General features: G+C 50.9%; 1 protein-coding gene across 1 annotated transcript; it reads left to right on the top strand.

Annotated features, from left to right (window-relative positions):
* The first annotated feature begins 395 nt into the window (after positions 1-395).
* On the top strand, positions 396-18,766 carry LOC120103752 (NEDD8-conjugating enzyme Ubc12-like). Its single transcript, XM_039120878.1, has 6 exons — positions 396-467; positions 1,578-1,690; positions 2,288-2,396; positions 2,989-3,067; positions 3,179-3,295; positions 18,283-18,766. Exons 2-6 carry the CDS (start codon positions 1,582-1,584, stop codon positions 18,418-18,420), a joined length of 552 nt encoding a protein of 183 aa, XP_038976806.1. The 5' UTR covers positions 396-467; positions 1,578-1,581; the 3' UTR covers positions 18,421-18,766.
* The last annotated feature ends 394 nt before the right edge of the window (positions 18,767-19,160 follow it).

Raw genomic sequence — 19,160 nt, 5'->3', positions numbered from 1 at the left:
CCGATGTGAGAGAGAAGAAGGTCCACCGGATTCACGGTCGATTTATAAGGGCAGTTTGGTCATTTCGAAGGCATAAAGACCAATCATTGCAGAGTAGTAGAGCTCGAGGATACATCCGTCATTTGACGAAAGAGAGGCCTATTCTTGTCCGAATGCGAAGAGGAATAAAATCTCAGGTCCCGCTTGACCGCATACAAATTCTGTGGGAGAAGCATGACTCATCACGTCACTGACGTGCAGGTGCGGCAGGCGAACGAGGAAGACGCTCCCTCTCTCTTTCCCCCTCGAAGGAAAGCCGACGGCAGATCGATGGGTTCGCTTATGAATTTATATGCGACTGACGTGGGTTCTCTGCTAAAAGTCGGTCGCGATCTGGGAATAAAAAGGGCATCGCCTTTTAAAACGACCCACCGCACCCCCCCCCCCCTTTCTTCTCTCGGTCTCGTCTTCTGGTTCTAGTCGAGAAGGTGAGCTCCCGATCTTTCCCCCTCTTCTCATCAATCCTCTCGGGAGTCCAATGTCTCGTCGCGATCGCGTGGCCGTAATATTTCGATGTTATCTCGCGTCTCCGCTCCCTAAGTTTTCGATTGATTGCGTGTCTCCTTGGAGATCTTAGGGCTTTTTCTTGCCCTTTCCTTTTGCTGCACGAGCAAGCTTAATTATTTGGTGTGGTTGGTTAGGATTCATGGTTAATTTCTTATTGGAATTCTAGATATTCTAAAATGAATTATGTGTCGCCCTTGTTATGGATTTTGGATGTGATATGGTTGCCGAATTCTTGTTTCCTCTTTTTTAGAAAAAAATGAAATGACCTGGTTTGTGTGGATAGTCTGATCTCATTATGAATAACCTTTGGTTTATGCCCTATTCAATTGTTCTTATCCGATTGATTGATGCTCTTCTTTGATGAAATTGTATTCCTGGATGGTGATTAGACACACGAACATATTGAAGCATTTTAATTTTTGTAAATCTTTTTTATCTTTACAAATAGAGGATTTGATTTCGAGGGTTACGGACACTGGTTATGTTCGACCGCCTGGCGTATTATATTAGTAGCAAGCGAGCTAAACAATTGGCTGGTTATCTTGCAGTAGCTCAGCATGCCAGAACATAATCTCTGCCCCTAAATCTCAACACCTGATACCCTCCACTCATTTCTGTGTGAGATGCCCTAGGTTTCAGTGTATGCAAGAGATTGTGCACTCTCAAATTGCTTACCAATGTTTGAGCTCTTGTCACTGGAATGACAAGCTACAGATCCCCGTTTCAAGAACAGATCTGCTTGCCTTCTCGGATTATTTTTGTTTGATTGATTCCAATGCACTGTTATGTGCTGCTCCAAGAAAATGAAAACAAAAGAGGACATGAAAAGTCCTTCGAAATTCAAAGATTTTCGGTGTTTTTGTTCTTGTAGCTTGGAGCTCATTTTCTTTTTTGTACTCATTCTTTGATGTCAGGGCACTACTTGTGGCATCACCATAAAAGCTTTGCCCTATCTTTATTTACTTCGGTATAACGATCGTGTATCATTTCCTAATTTCTTCATTTTTTTTCTGTTGCATGTTTCTGCGTAGAACTATGATTAATCTTTTTAAGATAAAGGGCCAGAAGAGAGAAGACGCTGCAAATGCCAATGGAAGGGCTCCTGTCAAGAAGCAAAGTGCAGGGGAATTGCGCCTTCATAAAGGTTTGTTCGCACTTGAAAATGATCTTCTATTGTTGTGGCTATTTTAGCTCCGTATGTCTTTAGGATTAATTCTGTTTTGACAAGTGAAATTAGTGCCTCCTGGGATGGACTCTGCAAGAACTTCTTTCTGTAATTTGGTCCAAGCTGTAAGGATCGTCTTGTATTTTTCTCGATTCTTGCATATAACTTATTGGTGGGAGCAGACACCAGGCTACGGGAAGTTAAATAATCTAATAATGGACATAATTGAATAAGGAAATCCCTTGGCCATCGATTATTTCATTTTTTTTAATCCTCTTTTTTGTTTTTAGCTAAGCGTCCATTTGTGTTCTATTGTCTCCATTCTCTGTCAGCAATATCCAACGAGAAGCATGGATTTTAGCTCTCATATTGCAACATATAAAGTTAGAAAACTAAAGAGTTTAAGACTTTGTGTTTACTATTTTATTTCAATATGAATTGTGTTCTAGATATGCAATTCTTTTATTATCATACCTTTAAATTTCTATTTCATTAGCATTTCTCTCTTTTTTCTTTTGATAATTATTGATCAGGATCTTTTTTTGATAATTGGTACTGGTATTTTATATTTTGCAGATATTGGTGAGCTTAACCTACCTAAAACCACTAGTATATCCTTTCCCAATGGAAAGGATGATCTGATGAACTTTGAAATCAGCATTCGACCTGATGAAGGATATTATCAGTAAGGGATCATTTTCCAGTTACCAGTCATCTCTAGAAACTCCTATTTGTTTTAGTAATTGCATTTTGTGTGATCTGTATAATTACTTTCCATAATTTCCACAACTTAAATTTGCTCAAGTTTCAAGTTGAATGTAATAGTAGATGTTAAGGGCCTGTTTTGTATTGCTTTTTCTTTCTGCCTCTGCTTTCAACAATCAAGGAAGAAAAATGAACCAGACTGAACAACATGTGTGATAAAACCCTTTTGCTTTTTTAAATTGCTTGTAAAATCTTCGGACCATTTGGGAGCAAAGAATTATTGCTTTCAAAAAAGAAAGAGTGAAAATAGGAGAAATGAATAGCAGACACTTCCTGCAAATGCTATCTTCCACATCATTCTTTGCATGGTATTTCTGTAATTTATGGAGGAATGAAAACACAAAGACAGCAAGAATGCCAACGAGGCCACAAGTTTTCAAATTTGTTTTGAGAAATTATCCGTGTTTTTTTTGTGGCTTATCGACATGCCTGCTACATTTTTGTTACATATTTTTGTTGAAGACTTTATCCTCTGTTTCTCTTATGTAACCTAACCATCTTCTGTTTTTCAGAGGCGGTACATTTGTTTTTACCTTTCAAGTTTCTCCTTCTTATCCTCATGAACCACCGAAGGTCAAGTGCAAGACAAAGGTACAAACTTGATGTTGATACTTGGTTCCTGTACTTATTGTTTTAAAACAGTTTTTTTACTACTTCAAATACTTCCTGATTTCAAGAATATTTAATTAATGTTTAATCCAGGTCTACCATCCAAATATCGACTTGGAGGGAAATGTGTGCCTCAACATTCTGCGTGAAGACTGGAAACCTGTCCTCAACATAAACACTGTCATCTATGGCTTGAATCTTCTTTTCACGGTACTACTTTCATTTCGTTCGTATGGGTGCTCATGAATTTTCTAACTCAGTCCAGATACCGGATATGGTATATATAAATAAATGCCACAGCATATGTAATTCTATAAATATATTCACTGACTTCATTCCGACAGTCTTGTTTGGCCATATGGATATATCTTCATTCAGGTTGTCTTGTTTGGCCATATGGATATATCTTGATAGTAATTAGTTGGTGTATAACTTTTGCCAATATTTCCAGTTTCTTTCCTTCTTGCCTGAAGACTTTTTAGCGCTGTTCTATTCATGGTCAAACTAATGGAACAGCCATCCATTAATTCTCATTCATTTATAGTTAATATCATGGCTTACACTGTCACACTAAAATCCAATTATGTAATTCTTGAATCAACTCTTGTTAGTTCTCCTTCTGGTTGCTTATGTGGTGATTCTTTATTTTTATTCCTTGGAATATCTTCATTTATTCCTATTTCTCTACACAGCAGATAGCACCGAATTGAAGTCTAACAAAGTGATCATGGGTGTTGGGGGAAAAACCCCGAGTCATACCGCCACGGAGGCGCTCGGCCAAAAAGCGCCGACCGGAAAGGCGCTCGGCCAAAGAGTGCCGACCAGAGAGCACCAACCAGAGGGGGTGCTCGGCTAAGAGAGCGCCGATCCGAAAAGATGCTCGGCCCAAGAATGCCGACCGGAGCGCCAAGAGGCGCTCGGACCAACCAACGACCAAGTAGGGATGCTCGGCTAGAAAGAGCCGACCAGAGGACGCCGACCAGAAAAGCGCTCGATTGGAGGGCGCTGACCAGAGGATAGAGCGCGAAATAAAGGCGCTCGGCTAGGAGGCGCTCGATCAAAGGGCGTCGACCAGAGGCATTAGAAGCGACCCCGCCACAGGCGCCCCATTGGGCGACCAGCTCGGCTCGGCACCCCTGCCGAGCCGATTGCCTTGACCAAATGTTCAACCCCTACCTAACCCCCTGAGGGACTTGACAACTCCACTACAACCTGCCCGCTATCTCCAAGCCGTCAAGGCATAAGATCTCCGCAGGTATTTGGCACGACCTGCCATTAATGCATGAGACCCCCTCAAGTCTCCGATGCGCTCAGTCATTTAATGAACACGGCTCAAAACGATCTCCGGATCACTGAACCATCAAAGCGTATGGCTCTCCCTGACCGCCGGTTCATTCGGTAATAAATGCGCTTACCATCCATGGACCCCGGGCCCTACCACGGCCGGCGGTTCAACCACTCCAACAGGTCCGATCGACCGTGACAACTCCCTGGTTCCGGTCTGATTCGGCCTTATCTTCCACGACGCCATTAATGGGCCAAATCGTGCCCAATTATTACAAAAGAGAACAAACTCCCTGTCACCTCCAGGGCAACATAAAATCCCTCTATAAAAGGGACCCGGGGAGGGGGACTAGGATCGAAACACAAGAAAACAGCACAGACACAATTGAGCACAATATTCTCTTCATCTTCTTCACTCTCTGGCTCGCTCTCTCCACATATTTGCCCCCTCTGACTTAAGCATCGGAGGGCCGGCGCCGGGGAGCCCGGCCACCGGCTTTTTTGCAGGACGGGACAGGACAGGACAGGACGCACTCTCCTCTCCGCTCTCTCACACCCCCCAGGAGGGCACAGGAGGACGCAGCCGGCCGGCGCACCGCCGTCCGCCCTCCCCGCGGCGGAGCTCCTCCTTCCCCGGCTTCGCGGCGGGCCTCCGGGTCCAATTTCCAGCAACAGTTGGCGCTAGAGGAAGGGCCCGAGTTCGCTGCCATGAAGCTAAGAAGCAGAGGGGCTTCCAACGCCTCTTGACGTCTTCCACCCAGCCCTGAGCGTTCCGTCCGAAACTCACCACCTCCGGCTGAGCCAGTTCATCAAGTTCGGCCGGAGCAGTTTGATGCCCTGGTGCAACAGGTGCAGGCCCTGGCTACCGCTGTCTAAAGCCTGCAGCCCAGGGGCATCCCAACGGCACCGCCTCCTCTGGCTCCAGTTCAACCGGAGCCCCCTACAAGCGGACTTCCCCTTCGAGGTCAGGACTCCCAAGTCCAGGCCTTCCTCTGAAGAGAGCACCCAGCCAGGGGCTACGGAGGCTGGCCACAGCCTTCAGAAGCTGAGTCGGTTCCAGGGCAATCTGCGCTCGAACGAACCGCTGCAGCGATCTTCCAGAATGACGAACTCGACAAGAAGGTCGAGAAGCTGGAGCGCCAAATCCAGGCACTCCACGGGAGAAAATCAGGACGTGACGGCGACTTCGAGTTCACTACGAAGTCACCCTTCTCCCCGGAGATCGAAGATGAACCGGTTCCGCTACGGTTCAAGATGCCCCAGGTGGAGCCCTACAACGGCAAGGCTGATCCCCTTGACCACCTGGAAAGCTACCGGGTCTTGATGGCCCTACAAGGAGCCTCGGAGGCCATGATGTGCAAGGCTTTTCCGGCGACACTCCGAGGGCCAGCCCGGCTGTGGTTTACCGGGCTGAAGCCGAGTACTGTCTCCTCCTTTGAGCAGCTCGGCAGATAGTTTGCCGGCAACTTTGCCGCCAGCCAGCCCCAGCGACGGACGTCCGACTCCCTCCTAGACATTAAGCAAAAGGAGGGAGAGTCCTTCAAGGAGTATTTGGACCGGTTTACCGCCGCAACATGGGAGGTCCGGGAGCTTGACCAGTCAATCGCCATGTCAGCACTAAAGACTGGATCCCGGTCTTACAGGTTTCTCTTCTCAATCGAGAAAAGTTTCCCCTCGGACCTCACCGAAATGTTCGCTCGGGCGCGGAAGTACGCCAAGGCGGAAGAGGCCGTGGCAGTTAGGCGGGGCGGGACCGAGCAGAACCCCAAGAAGAGACGCCGCGAGGAGCGCGGCCAGCCCAGAAGCCCGTCTCCGCGACAAGCTAAGAATCCGCCCCGCCCGAAGAGTCCACCCCGACTGAGGGGACCGCCACAGCAGAGGTCACCACTCCGCCCAAGGTTTCCACTACGGGCCCGTGCACCCGAGGAGAGGTATGAAAAATACACATCCCTTAACGCTCCTCGGGCTGAAATCCTCATGGAGATTGAGAGTCGGGATTGCATCCGGCTCCCACCTCCGAAGCCAGACACCAGAATCCGGCGTGATCTCCGGAAGTATTGTCGTTTCCATCGGGATCACGGCCATGATACCGAGGAGTGTTACCAGCTCCGAAATAAGATCGAAGCACTCATCCGCCGAGGGGTGCTCGATCGGTTTGTGCAAGGCCGGCGTGAAGGGAAGAAGCCCGCCGAAGGAGCAGCACAGCCTGAAGGTTCAAATGCCAACAGGCCCATCGCCGGCGTCATCAACACTATCCGAGGCGGGACCTCAGCTGGGGAGGCCTCAGGGGAAGAAGCCTCCTCGAAGCGCCCGCGCACCTCTGAAGCCGTCTCCTTCTCAGATGATGATCTAGAGGGAGTCGAAACTCCCCATGATGACGCCATGGTCATCTCCATGATCATAAATAAATTCGATGTAAAACACATCCTGGTTGATAATGGAAGCTCGGCGAATGTTTTGTATTTTGGTGCTTATTGTAAAATGGGGATGACAAAAGAGCAACTACGGAGGATGAATGCTCCGTTGGTTGGATTCACTGGAGATTCAGTCCCAGTAGAGGGCGAGATCGACCTTCTGGTCACAGCCGGGCTCGCCCCTCGTGAAAGTACCGTGGGTATGAGCTTCCTTGTAATATGCCTGCCCTCGGTTTACAACGCCATCCTCGGAAGGCCAGGACTCAACGCCCTCCGAGCAGTGGTCTCGACTCACCACCTGCTGATGCGATTCCCCACCAGCCAGGGAATCGGTGAAGTTCGAGGGGACCAAATGGTGGCAAGGCGATGCTACCTAGCGACCCACGAGGCAAGACGACCAGCCGAGGTACCTGCCCCAACAACTGACCAGCCCTCAACGGAAGTTATGGAGGCACGGGTCAACCCCCAGAAAGAGCGGGTAGAGCCTGGTGAGTTGTTAATTCAAGTTCCCTTACGAGAGAACTTTCCCGAGCTAACCGTGCAGGTCGGCTCTGGCCTTGGCGAACACGAGAGGAGTCGCCTCGTCAACTTCCTACGGGACAATATGGATGTCTTCGCATGGTCGCCTGCAGACATGCCGGGGATAGATCCGGAGCTCATGGTCCACCGGCTTCAGGTGAAGCCGACCTACAAGCCCGTGCGACAAAAGAAGCGAGGCGCCGCCCTGAACGACAATGAGCAGCAGCCGAGGAGGTCGGCAAGCTCCTTGAAGCCGGCTTCATCCGGGAGATATCCTACCCGGAATGGCTCGCCAATGTGGTCCTCGTCAAGAAAGCCAGCGGGAAGTGGCGTATGTGCGTGGACTACACCGACCTGAATAAAGCCTGCCCGAAGGACAGCTTTCCACTCCCCAGCATCGACCAGCTCGTGGACTCCACCTCGGGTCACGAGCTGCTGGCATTCATGGACGCCTTTTCCGGATACAACCAGATCCGCATGGCGCCAGAAGATGAGGAAAAGACAGCCTTCATCACCGACGGGGGAACCTACTGCTACAAGGTAATGCCATTCGGCTTGGAAAATGCCGGGGCAACTTATCAAAGGCTGGTCAGCCGAATCTTCAAAGATCAAATAGGCCGAAACATGGAGGTCTACGTGGATGACATGCTGGTGAAAAGCAAGGTGGCGCAAGACCACATAGCCGATCTCAATGAAGCATTCTCCACACTCCGAAAGTACCAGATGAAGCTCAATCTAGCTAAATGTGCATTCGGGGTCACCTCCGGCAAATTCCTCGGCTTCATCATTACACAACGAGGAATTGAGGCCAATCCAGAGAAGATCCGAGCCCTCCAAGAGATGGCGCCTCCCAGAACGGTCAAGGAGGTACAACGGCTCACAGGCCGAGTCGCAGCCTTCGGGAGATTCATCTCCCGCTCGGCCGAGCGCTGCCTTCCATTCTTTGCAGCCCTCAAGAAGCCGAAGAACTTTTTGTGGTCGGACGAGTGCCAGCAATCTTTTGAGGAGCTCAAGCATCTACTGGCTTTCCCTCCTCTGCTCACAAAGCCTCAACAGGGAGAGCTTCTTTATCTATATCTAGCTGTCTCCCCTGTAGCAGTAAGCTCGGTCTTGGTCCGAGAGGAGGGTAAACTCCAAAAGCCAGTATATTACACCAGCCGGGTCTTGAGGGACGCCGAGACCCGATACTCCAAGCTTGAGAAGACTGCCTATGCTTTGGTCATCTCGGCTCGGAGGCTCCGACCCTACTTCCAAGCTCATACAGTGGCTGTGCTGACCGACCAGCCGGTCAAGCAGATCCTGCAGAGATCAGATCGTGCGGGTCGGATCACCAAATGGGCCATTGAGCTCGGAGAATTCGACATCGAGTACCGGCCCAGACCGGCGATCAAAGCACAAGCGCTTGCAGACTTTATAGTCGAGTGCATCATACCGGACGAGGCCGAGCCCGAGCCTGAGCCACCGACGGAGCCGACCCCGAGTTTGACATGGACTCTGCAAGTCGATGGCTCTTCAAACTCGGGGGGTAGTGGAGCGGGACTTATCCTCACCAGCCCGGAGGGGGTGGTCGCCGAGCAAGCCTTGCGCCTCGAGTTTCCCGCTTCCAATAATATGGCGGAGTACGAAGCGCTTGTCGCCGGGCTCAAGCTAGCCAAGGAGCTAGGAGTGAAGGACCTGAAGGCCTTCAGTGATTCTCAGCTCGTCGTCAACCAAATTATGGGCGACTTCGAAGCCAGAGACCCGACCATGCAGAAGTATCTTCAGAAGGTACGGGATCTCGCCTCGACCTTGGACTCTTTTCACATTCAACATGTTGCCAGGTCGGAGAATCTCAGGGCCGACCAGCTATCAAAGCTAGCGTCCTCTCGCATGAGCGAGCTTCCCAAAAAGGCAGCACTGGAATATCTCCAAAAGCCCAGCACAGACAAGCCCGAGCAGACCCTCTGCACTGAGTTCGAGCCAAGCTGGATGGATGAACTCACCAGCTACCTGCAAGACGAAGTCCTCCCCACCGATGAACGAGAGGCTCGCCGAATCAAGCGCTCCGCCACCCGATACATATTGTATGAGGGAAGGCTCTATCGGAGATCTTTCACATCTCCCCTCCTCAGATGCCTCCGCCCAACGGAGGCTGATTACGCCATGCGCGAAGTCCATGAAGGAATTTGTGGAAATCATCTGGGGAGGGCGAGCATTGGCCCACAAAATTCTACGCCAAGGATACTATTGGCCGACACTCCAGAAGGATGCTATGGGCTTCGTCCAAAGATGTGACCGGTGCCAAAGGAACGCCAATGTTCAGCGCCGGCCCTCGGCTCCTTTGACTTCTATCAGCTCCCCTCGGCCTTTTGCCCAGTGGGGAATTGACATCCTCGGCCATTTCCACTGGCCACCGGGCAAAGGAAGTTCCTGATCGTCTCCATCGACTATTTCACAAAGTGGGTGGAAGCTGAGCCCCTCGCCCGGATCACCGAGCAGAAGATGCGGGATTTCGTCTGGAAGTCCATTATCTGCAGATTCGGGCTTCCCCGCATCCTTATCTCTGACAACGGTCGCCAGTTCGACAACATCCACTTCAGGGAGTTCTGCTCCGAGCTTGGCATTGACTATCGCTTCACCTCGGTCGCGCACCCTCAGACGAACGGAGAAACCGAGGTAACAAACCGTACTATTTTGCAGGGTCTCAAAGCCAGGCTCGACAAATCCAAAGGACAATGGGTCGAAGACCTATACAATGTCCTGTGGGCTTATCGGACCACGTTCCGCGTCCCCACCGGCGAGACTCCCTTCAACCTGACATACGGGACGGAGGCTGTCATCCCACTGGAGATTGGGATTCCTTCTCCAAGAGTCGAGCATCACGACGCCAGCTCCAACTCTTTGCAGCTCAGAAGTAACCTTGACTTAGTCGAGGAAACAAGGAAGGCCGCCCGAATTCGTATGGCGAGGTATCAGCAAAGGACAGCTCAGTACTACAACGCCAGGGTCAAAGTCAAATCTTTCAGACCAGGGGACCTCGTCCTCAGAAAAGCTGAAGCCTCCCGACCAACTGAGCAAGGGAAGCTGGCCCTAAACTGGGAAGGACCATACCGAGTCACGCGCATCCGCCGACCCGGAACTTATAAATTGGAGTCTTTAGATGGGACTCCCATTCCGCGGAGCTGGAGTTCTGAAAATCTCCGCGTGTACCACCAGTAGAACCCCAAGGGGTCCCTCATTATTCAACTATTGGAATTTCATTCCATGAATTTCATTTCATAATAAACTTATGGTCTGCATACTCATTTCAAGCTCACCGATTTTCCTGGTTATCTTATGATCCCAGGTTTATTTCTCCTCCCCTGACCACGGTTGGGATGCCCCGATGCCTCGGGATGATGGAGTACCTGCGTGGACTCCCTGAAGATGTTCGTGAGTTCGTGATGCGCTCTCCATCGACCAACGAGCTCGGCTCGTTCTCCTACCCTGACCACGGTCAGGATGCCCCGCCACAACGGGATGCCCCGACCCGTCGGGATGGCCCGAGACGTCGGGGTACGGTCTTAAGTGACCGACGAGCTCGGCTCGTCCTCCATCGACTTCCACCGACGAGCTCGGCTCGTGCTCCATCAGCCAACGAGCTCGGCTCGTTCTCCTACCTTGACCACGGTCAGGATGCCCCGAGACGTCGGGATGCCCCGAACTTCGGGATGCCCTAAGACGTCAGGATACCCCAATATATTGGGATGCCCTGCCACAACGGGATGCCCCGATCCGTCGGGATGGCCCGAGACGTCGGGGTGCGGTCTTAAGTGACCAGACGAGCTCGGCTCGTTCTCCATGGACTTCCACCGACGAGCTCGGCTCGTGCTCCATCGACTATGAGTTGCGGTCCTCTGACCAGACGAGCTCGGCTCGTTCTCCTATCCTGACCACGGTCAGGACGCCTCGAGACGTCGAGATGCCCCGATCCGTCGGGATGCCCCGAGACGTCGGGATGCCCCGGCTATAGGGAAGCTCGAGACGTCGAGATATGAGTTGCGGTCCTCTCTGACCAGACGAGCTCGGCTCGTTCTCCATCGGCTTCCACCGACGAGCTCGGCTCGTGCTCCATCAGCCAACGAGCTCGGCTCGTTCTCCTACCCTGGCCACGGTCAGGATGCCCCGAGACGTCGGGATGTCCCGATCCGTCGGGATGGCTCGAGATGTCGAGATACGGTCTTAAGTGACCGACGAGCTCGGCTCGTCCTCCATCGACTTCCACCGACAAGCTCGGCTCGTGCTCCATCGACCAACGAGCTCGGCTCGTTCTCCTACCCCGACCTAGGCCGGGATGCCTCGAGACGTCGAGATGCCCCGATTCTTCGGGATGCCCCGATATGTTGGGATGCGGTCTTCACTGACCAAGACGAGCTCGGCTCGTTCTCCACCGGCTTCAGCCAACGAGCTCGGCTCGCTCTCCATCGCTGGATTTCTCTGCCGACGTCCCCAAAAAACGGAGTCCGAGCAGAGAAGCGTCTTCAGTCGCCTCGGCGCCAGGACGCACACGGTACAAGGTACCCATTTACTTAATGTTTCTGCGTTAATGTCTCTATATTGTCTATTCTATTCTTGGATTTCTCTGCCGACGTCCCCAAAGAACGGAGTCCGAGCAGAGAAGCGTCTTCAGTCGCCTCGGCGCAAGGACGCACACGGTACAAGGTACCCATTTATTTAATGTTTTTACATTATCTATTCTGCTTTTGGATTTCTCTCTGCCGACGTCCTCAAAGAACGGACACCGAGCAGAGGAACATTTTCAATCGCCTCGGTGAAGGGGTGCTCACGACACCAGCACAATTATACTAAGCCCGGTGAATCCCCGTCACGAGCTGACGAGTATTCAACCCATTCATTGGAAAAGAATCCGACCCCCCCCGGCAATGTGGGGCTCAGACCCAAAGTTTACTAACTTTGCTAAAAAGTTCAAGTCCCAGTGACCGCTTTAGGGCTTGGTCGAAATCTGGGCTAGGCTCGGAAAGACTCTCCGAGCCCAAATCCCTTAAGCACAAGCGTTGCTATACCACTGGTCGAAGGACCGAGCAATGGAGCTCGGCTAACCAAACCTAAAACCCAACCCTGTGGCGGGTAAAGCTGAGGCCCTAGAGCCCATGTCCTTGGAACCTAAAATGGATCCGAGCAGAGAAACTTGGACTACAATAGACGAGTTTCCAAAAAAGTATATTCATTTCAAAAAGCCCGTAGGCTGAGTACAAAAATTCGGGTTCGGCCCTTACAAGTATGGGGGGCCATCCCGACTTTACAAAATAACAAAAATTACATCAAGGCTCGAGTTCGACCACTTCGGCTTCGGCAGTATCGGGAGCGGTAGGCTCAGCAGTCGGGGCTTCAGTAGCCTCGGCAGCAACGGGAGTAGCCTCAGGGGCGGCTTCGGGGGCGGCTTCGGTCGCCTCGACCGGGCCTCCCTGGTCGGCCCCGGAGTTTCTGCCTCCGCCTCCAGCCTCTCGACCCCTGCTCCCGGTTGGAGCAGGTTTACATCGAAATCCGGGAGAAGCCGCCGCAGTTGGTTGCGGAAGTCCCGGAAGCCCTGAATTAGCCCGTTCACGCCCTCCTCTGCTAGGAGGTCGTGAAACTCCTCCGACTCGCGGAAGAGCCTCACCGCGTTCTGGGCTTGCTCCCGAGCCTCGAGCTCTCGAGCCTCGTGGTATGCGGCCTTCCGCTCGAGGGTTTTTATTTCCCGCTCGAGCTCTAAGTGTCGGAGGCGGGCGTTCCCCACCTCCTGCTCGCGGGAAGCCAACGCCAGCTCGGCTGCGGCCAAACGAGCCTCGACGGCGCGCACTTCGGATTTTGCTAGTGTGTGCGCGCCCTTCTCTTCATCGAGCTCGGCGGTCAGAGCTCGAATTCTTTCCTCGGATGCTCCAATTCTCTCTTGGAGCACCTGACGTTCGGCCTCGGAGGCCTGGTACCTCGCCTCGGCGGCCAGGTACCTCGACTGGGCCTCCTCGTAACCGCGCTGGCACCTCCGGGCCCGCTCCCGGTAGTCTTGGACTATGTGCATCAGCATTTCCGTCTCGTGCAAGTGCTGTAAAAGAGACGAAAAGGAAAAACATAAGGCGCTGCGAGTAAAAATTTTTTACAAATTACACAGATGAAAAATTTTACTTACCCGGACGGCGTTACAGCGGGTGGCGTCCATGAAGGCATTATAGCTCATGGGCTGTATCGTGGCCCGGTCGGCCGGGAGCAGCGCGACCCGAAATACCTCGCGCGCCACTCGAGGATTTTCGAGGGCTGAATCGCCCTCAAATACCGACCAGGTGAGCGCAAGAGGCACTCGCTCCCCCGAGCCTGATGGGCCCGGAAGGCCAGCATTGGCTGGCCTCGACGGAGCCGACCCCGAGGCTCCCTGACTGCTCCCCGGCTCGGAGCTAGGGGGCTGGGGTCGGACAAGCGGCCGATCTGACTGCCGCACGACTGAGGCGGGGCGCGCAAGCGCGGGACCCGCAGGACTCCTCCTCTGGTCGGCTACTGGAGCGTCCTGCCGACCAGGAACTTGTGCCAGGGGCACCGGGCATGGGAGCACTGCTGAAGCTCCCCGGGAGCCCGAGCCCCTAGAATCCGTGCCCTCCCTCTGACCAGCACCGGGGTGCGCGGGGCGAGAAGGCCCCGCCTCGGGGTGCGCGGGGCGAGAAGGACCCGCCTCGGCCACTGCTGATGCCGGGGTCGCTGAGGTCGCCGAGACCTTCTGCTTCTTCCTCGGCTCGGTGGGCTCGCCCGAGAGCTCGGCTGCCCTCTTTTGGAAGCGAGCATAGAGGACTTCGCTTTTAGTCACCATCTTTGCGATATCTGCAAAGGCGAACAGGATTAGAACATTAGAACAGTAAGGAAATAAAAAGAGACACTGTAACTACCCTTACCGTGGGGACGTGCCGAGCTCAAGCCCACGTTCACCAAAGCGTCCTCACATATGAGGCCGTTCAGTAAGATGCCGTCCCCGAGGCTGCGGATGGCGTCGAGGATCCCCTGCTCACGTGGAGAAAGTCTGGGGGGTTTGTTGATGGACTTGAGCTGAGCCGGTCCCCACCGGGGGTCAAACCCCCAGGACTGTGCAGAACCAAGGAAGAAGAATTTCTCCTTTCAGCCATGAATGGATGAGGGGGCACCATGAAAAAGTGGCCGACCCGCCCGAAGGGCGATATACAGCCACTCTCCGTCTTCCGGATTCGACTTAAAGATAAAAAGTCGCCGGAAAACGTTGACAGAGGTCGGAATCCCCTGTAGTAAGCACAGCGATAGGAAACCGACCACTGTCCTCCAGGCGTTCGGAGTGAGTTGCGCCGGAACCAACTGGCACACCGTCAGCAACTCATTCACGAAGCCGTGAAGAGGAAATCGGAGGCCGGCCCAGAGCGATTCCAGATGCACTCCGACCCAGCCTACCGGAGGATCGGTTATCCGATCCCTTCGCCTGGCGGGCTCCAAGCGGAACCCGTGAAGAGGGAAAAACCACTCTTCGGTCATTTCGACCTCCAGGACGCTCATGGTAGACTCGACCTCACTGGGGAGAGAACCCATTGTAAGGGAAGAAAGGAATTAAGAAAGAAAAAAGGACGACCTGGGGAAGACGCCGGAGAATAGAACTTCGGACCGTGAAAGGCTGAAGGAAGAAAAGCTGGAGGAAAGCGATAGGAAGGGGACGAAGGGCCAGGGGAGAGTTTATATAAACCTCCCCAACGGCCCCGATCGGCAAAAAGAAAAGCCGCACCCCGTTGAGATGACCACACGTGTCTGTCCAAAAGACAGAACGACGCACTTAATTAGGGCTAACGCTTCGAACACCGAAGCGCCCCATCGGATCGTGCGGCCCCATCATGAGCCCACGGCGCGGGGACGCCTCGCAAAAGGTGTCCCAATAATGAGGATTTTCGGGAAAGAAGAGACGCCGCCTATTAAAGGCATCTCGAGGCGTCCGATAATTCAAAATGCGCAATAAATTAAAATTTTCGGAATTCGTACGGCCCAATTGAAGCTACTTCCCGCACTCCAGCTGGTAGCCAACTGGAACTCGGAAGTCGGGGGGTAGTGTTGGGGAAAAACCCCGAGTCATACCGCCACGGAGGCGCTCGGCTAAAAAGCGCCGACCGGAAAGGCGCTCGGCCAAAGAGTGCCGACCAGAGAGCACCAACCAGAGGGGTGCTCGGCTAAGAGAGCGCCGATCCGAAAAGATGCTCGGCCCAAGAATGCCGACCGGAGCGCCAAGAGGCGCTCGGACCAACCAACGACCAAGTAGGGATGCTCGGCTAGAAAGAGCCGACCAGAGGACGCCGACCAGAAAAGCGCTCGATTGGAGGGCGCTGACCAGAGGATAGAGCGCGAAATAAAGGCGCTCGGCTAGGAGGCGCTCGATCAAAGGGCGCCGACCAGAGGCATTAGAAGCGACCCCGCCACAGGGCGCCCCATTGGGCGACCAGCTCGGCTCGGCACCCCTGCCGAGCCGATTGCCTTGACCAAATGTTCAACCCCTACCTAACCCCCTGAGGGACTTGACAACTCCACTACAACCTGCCGCTATCTCCAAGCCGTCAAGGCATAAGATCTCCGCAGGTATTTGGCACGACCTGCCATTAATGCATGAGACCCCCTCAAGTCTCCGATGCGCTCAGTCATTTAATGAACACGGCTCAAAACGATCTCCGGATCACTGAACCATCAAAGCGTATGGCTCTCCCTGACCGCCGGTTCATTCGGTAATAAATGCGCTTACCATCCATGGACCCCGGGCCTACCACGGCCGGCGGTTCAACCACTCCAACAGGTCCGATCGACCGTGACAACTCCCTGGTTCCGGTCTGATTCGGCCTTATCTTCCACTACGCCATTAATGGGCCAAATCGTGCCCAATTATTACAAAAGAGAACAAACTCCCTGTCACCTCCAGGGCAACATAAAATCCCTCTATAAAAGGGACCCAGGGAGGGGGACTAGGATCGAAACACAAGAAAACAGCACAGACACAATTGAGCACAATATTCTCTTCATCTTCTTCACTCTCTGGCTCGCTCTCTCCACATATTTGCCCCCTCTGACTTAAGCATCGGAGGGCCGGCGCCGGGGAGCCCGGCCACCGGCTTTTTTGCAGGACGGGACAGGACAGGACGCATTCTCCTCTCCGCTCTCTCACACCCCCCAGGAGGGCACAGGAGGACGCAGCCGGCCGGCGCACCGCCGTCCGCCCTCCCCGCGGCGGAGCTCCTCCTTCCCCGGCTTAGCGGCGGCCCCCGGGTCCAATTTCCAGCAACAATGGGTATTATATTTACTGGGTGGGTGACAATAGGTTCTCTTGACCATAAAGGATGTTCGTAGATATGTATGCCTTACAGGTGGGTTAGGTCATTACACAGCAAGGGATGTGTGAGAACTTTAGCTTTTAACAATTAACACTGTATACATTATGGTATTGATGGCGAATAGGAGTCACTATCACATGGCTGCACCACTTTCAAACTCAATCCCATCTAACTCTGCTCCATTTCTTTCTTTAATGGTATTTTACATTTGGATTATTTCCAGCTATTACTTATAATGCATGTGGAGATGCATGTGGCTGCTAAAGATTTTAGATCTAGGATAATTTAACTAAAATCTAAAATTTTGAAAATACCTGAAAATAATAACCTCATAATTAACTAATGTCTAATGCATTGTATGCCACCATTGTTTCTTGGTTTATAAGTATTTCTCTTCTTCCTCCCTCGAAAGTTCCTAGGGTCAAGATTTTTTCAGAAGTTTTTAGAGTGCCTTCTTCTATAAAAGTCTGGCATGTTTTAACTCTTCTAAAATTGAAGTCTAGTCTGTGTTATGGAATTAGAAAATTTGGAAACTTGGCCACTTTTAGATGTTTTAAGGATGTAAGGAATAATTATTCATATCCCCGGTACATATTTTGTATAAACTTCAGCTGCAGAAAGCATGAAAATAACAGAGGCCTACATGCAATGATGTCTATTGCAAATGTTCTAAATAATAGCCGTTTTACATTTTTGTTGGGCAAATTGCAGCTTTTGGATGTAGCTAATAAGTAATAACATTTATACTTCAACTATACATTTACCAAATTTTTACATTCAGTTTTTTTCGCAAGAATAGCCGCAAATTTAGTAGAACCTTCATATATTCTGCATATCGGATGATTGAACAAGGGAATTTTAAAAGTTTGGTCAAATCAATCTTAGAAGATTTTGGTTATAAAAAAGTGACAGGAATTTATAGAGGAGTTTCTTGGGAGCTGAAGGATGAGTATGAGGGTTGGGAAGTAGGAAGGGACCAAAAATGAGTTCAAGAGCAGATGAATCTGTTTGTCAAGTGAGAAACTTTTGGAGGATTTGAGTAAAAGATGGACCACTTAAGGGTGAGAGTGTTTTAACCAAAAAAAAAAAAGGGTGAGAGTGTGAAGTGATTTTGTGGTCCTGGATCAAGTGTAGATGATAATGTGCGCACTGAGTGGATCATAATGGATGGAGTTATGACTATGGCATAAGTAAAGGCACTCTCTATATATGCTGATTTTATTGGAAGAGGATACTTGCAGGCCATCATATTCTAACCATCATATGAAAGGTTGATACTATATTTGACACTTGCCATGTGATATTGCTGTATGATCTTGCTTTGATGCTTAGTTAGAACCTAGCACTATGGTGCTTCATCAAATTTTATCTTTTCTTCGTTTATAGATGAATTTGATCACATCTATAGATCAACTGTGGAAGGTACTGCATCTAGATCAACATGGGGATGTTACATGAGGGCCTACTTCTCCATTCTTTATATCTGCATTTATCCGTTAGTTCATTCTTCTAAATTTTATTTATCACTTAAAAAGAATTGGTGGAGTCTTTGCTGGCTTGTTTTTTTTTTTTTTAAATATGATGAATGGAGCTTATTCACAGTTTTTTATGAGTAAAATGCTACTTTACTTAACCTTTCTCATTATATATGCAGCAACCCAATGATGAGGACCCCTTGAATCATGATGCAGCAGCTGTTCTACGTGACAACCCCAAGTTGTTTGAGAGCAATGTGAGAAGGGCAATGACTGGAGGTTATGTGGGTCAGATCTACTTCCCCAGGTGCGCATAACAAAATGCTGGCAGATTGGAGGTGCCTGTGTTTGCTCATCTTCGGTTTAACGGTCCTCGAGCTCTTAATTGTGTCATAAATTGTTGTCCTTGTGTTGGGGCTGCAATCTGTTTCAGGGTGTAAATACCTTTTGAAACCATGTAATCGTCCAAGAAGGGGTTTTATTAGCTGCTGTAATGTGTGAAACATAAACTGAATTGGGAGTTGGTTTTCTGCATATTGTAAATTTGTGAAAGGGCCTGGCACTCTTCGCGAACATGGATTGAGAGCCTTTTCTTATATTTCACTCCATCAATTAGTGTAACCTCAACAATATCTTTGTTATCAGTTTCTTCATTAGATCTTCCATCGGCATTATGATCTATATATTTCGTCATTGAAGGCAGTTGGAATTGATTAATGGTGATTGAGTGGCGGCTAATTTTATGGTCAAAACACCGGAATGATCATGTTCGGATTTATGTTTTGTGCTCTAGGCACTGAATTTGCATGGTATCTGGGGATAAGCCTTCTTGGAAATTTGTCTAAGACCCCAGGTTTACTGTGGCAGGGATTTTACCGCATGCGTTCGAGCCAAAAATTCCTGCCCAGAAAGCTTCTATCGATCCAAGAAAATGCTGCACAGGTGCATGCCGCAACCTTGACGTAGCTTAAAAGCCAATGTGCGTGTTAATGCCGAATATAAGTGAAATGTTTTTTTTTTTTGTGTGTGGCTAAAATAGATGGATCAAGTATGGATG

The sequence above is a fragment of the Phoenix dactylifera genome, unplaced genomic scaffold (genome assembly GCF_009389715.1).
Source record: "Phoenix dactylifera cultivar Barhee BC4 unplaced genomic scaffold, palm_55x_up_171113_PBpolish2nd_filt_p 000900F, whole genome shotgun sequence".
Lineage (NCBI taxonomy): Eukaryota > Viridiplantae > Streptophyta > Magnoliopsida > Arecales > Arecaceae > Phoenix > Phoenix dactylifera.
The sequence above is the reverse complement of the archived record's forward strand: the minus strand, read 5'-3'. Positions and strand labels throughout refer to the sequence as shown.

What these genes read in the sequence shown, in the direction of transcription:
- LOC120103752 (XM_039120878.1), top strand. Translation starts at nt 1,582, where the DNA reads ATGATTAATCTTTTTAAGATAAAGGGCCAGAAGAGAGAAGACGCTGCA. An exon ending in GGAATTGCGCCTTCATAAAG is followed by an intron (nt 1,691 to 2,287) that starts GTTTGTTCGCAC and finishes TATATTTTGCAG; the next exon opens with ATATTGGTGAGCTTAACCTA. An exon ending in AGGTCAAGTGCAAGACAAAG is followed by an intron (nt 3,068 to 3,178) that starts GTACAAACTTGA and finishes TGTTTAATCCAG; the next exon opens with GTCTACCATCCAAATATCGA.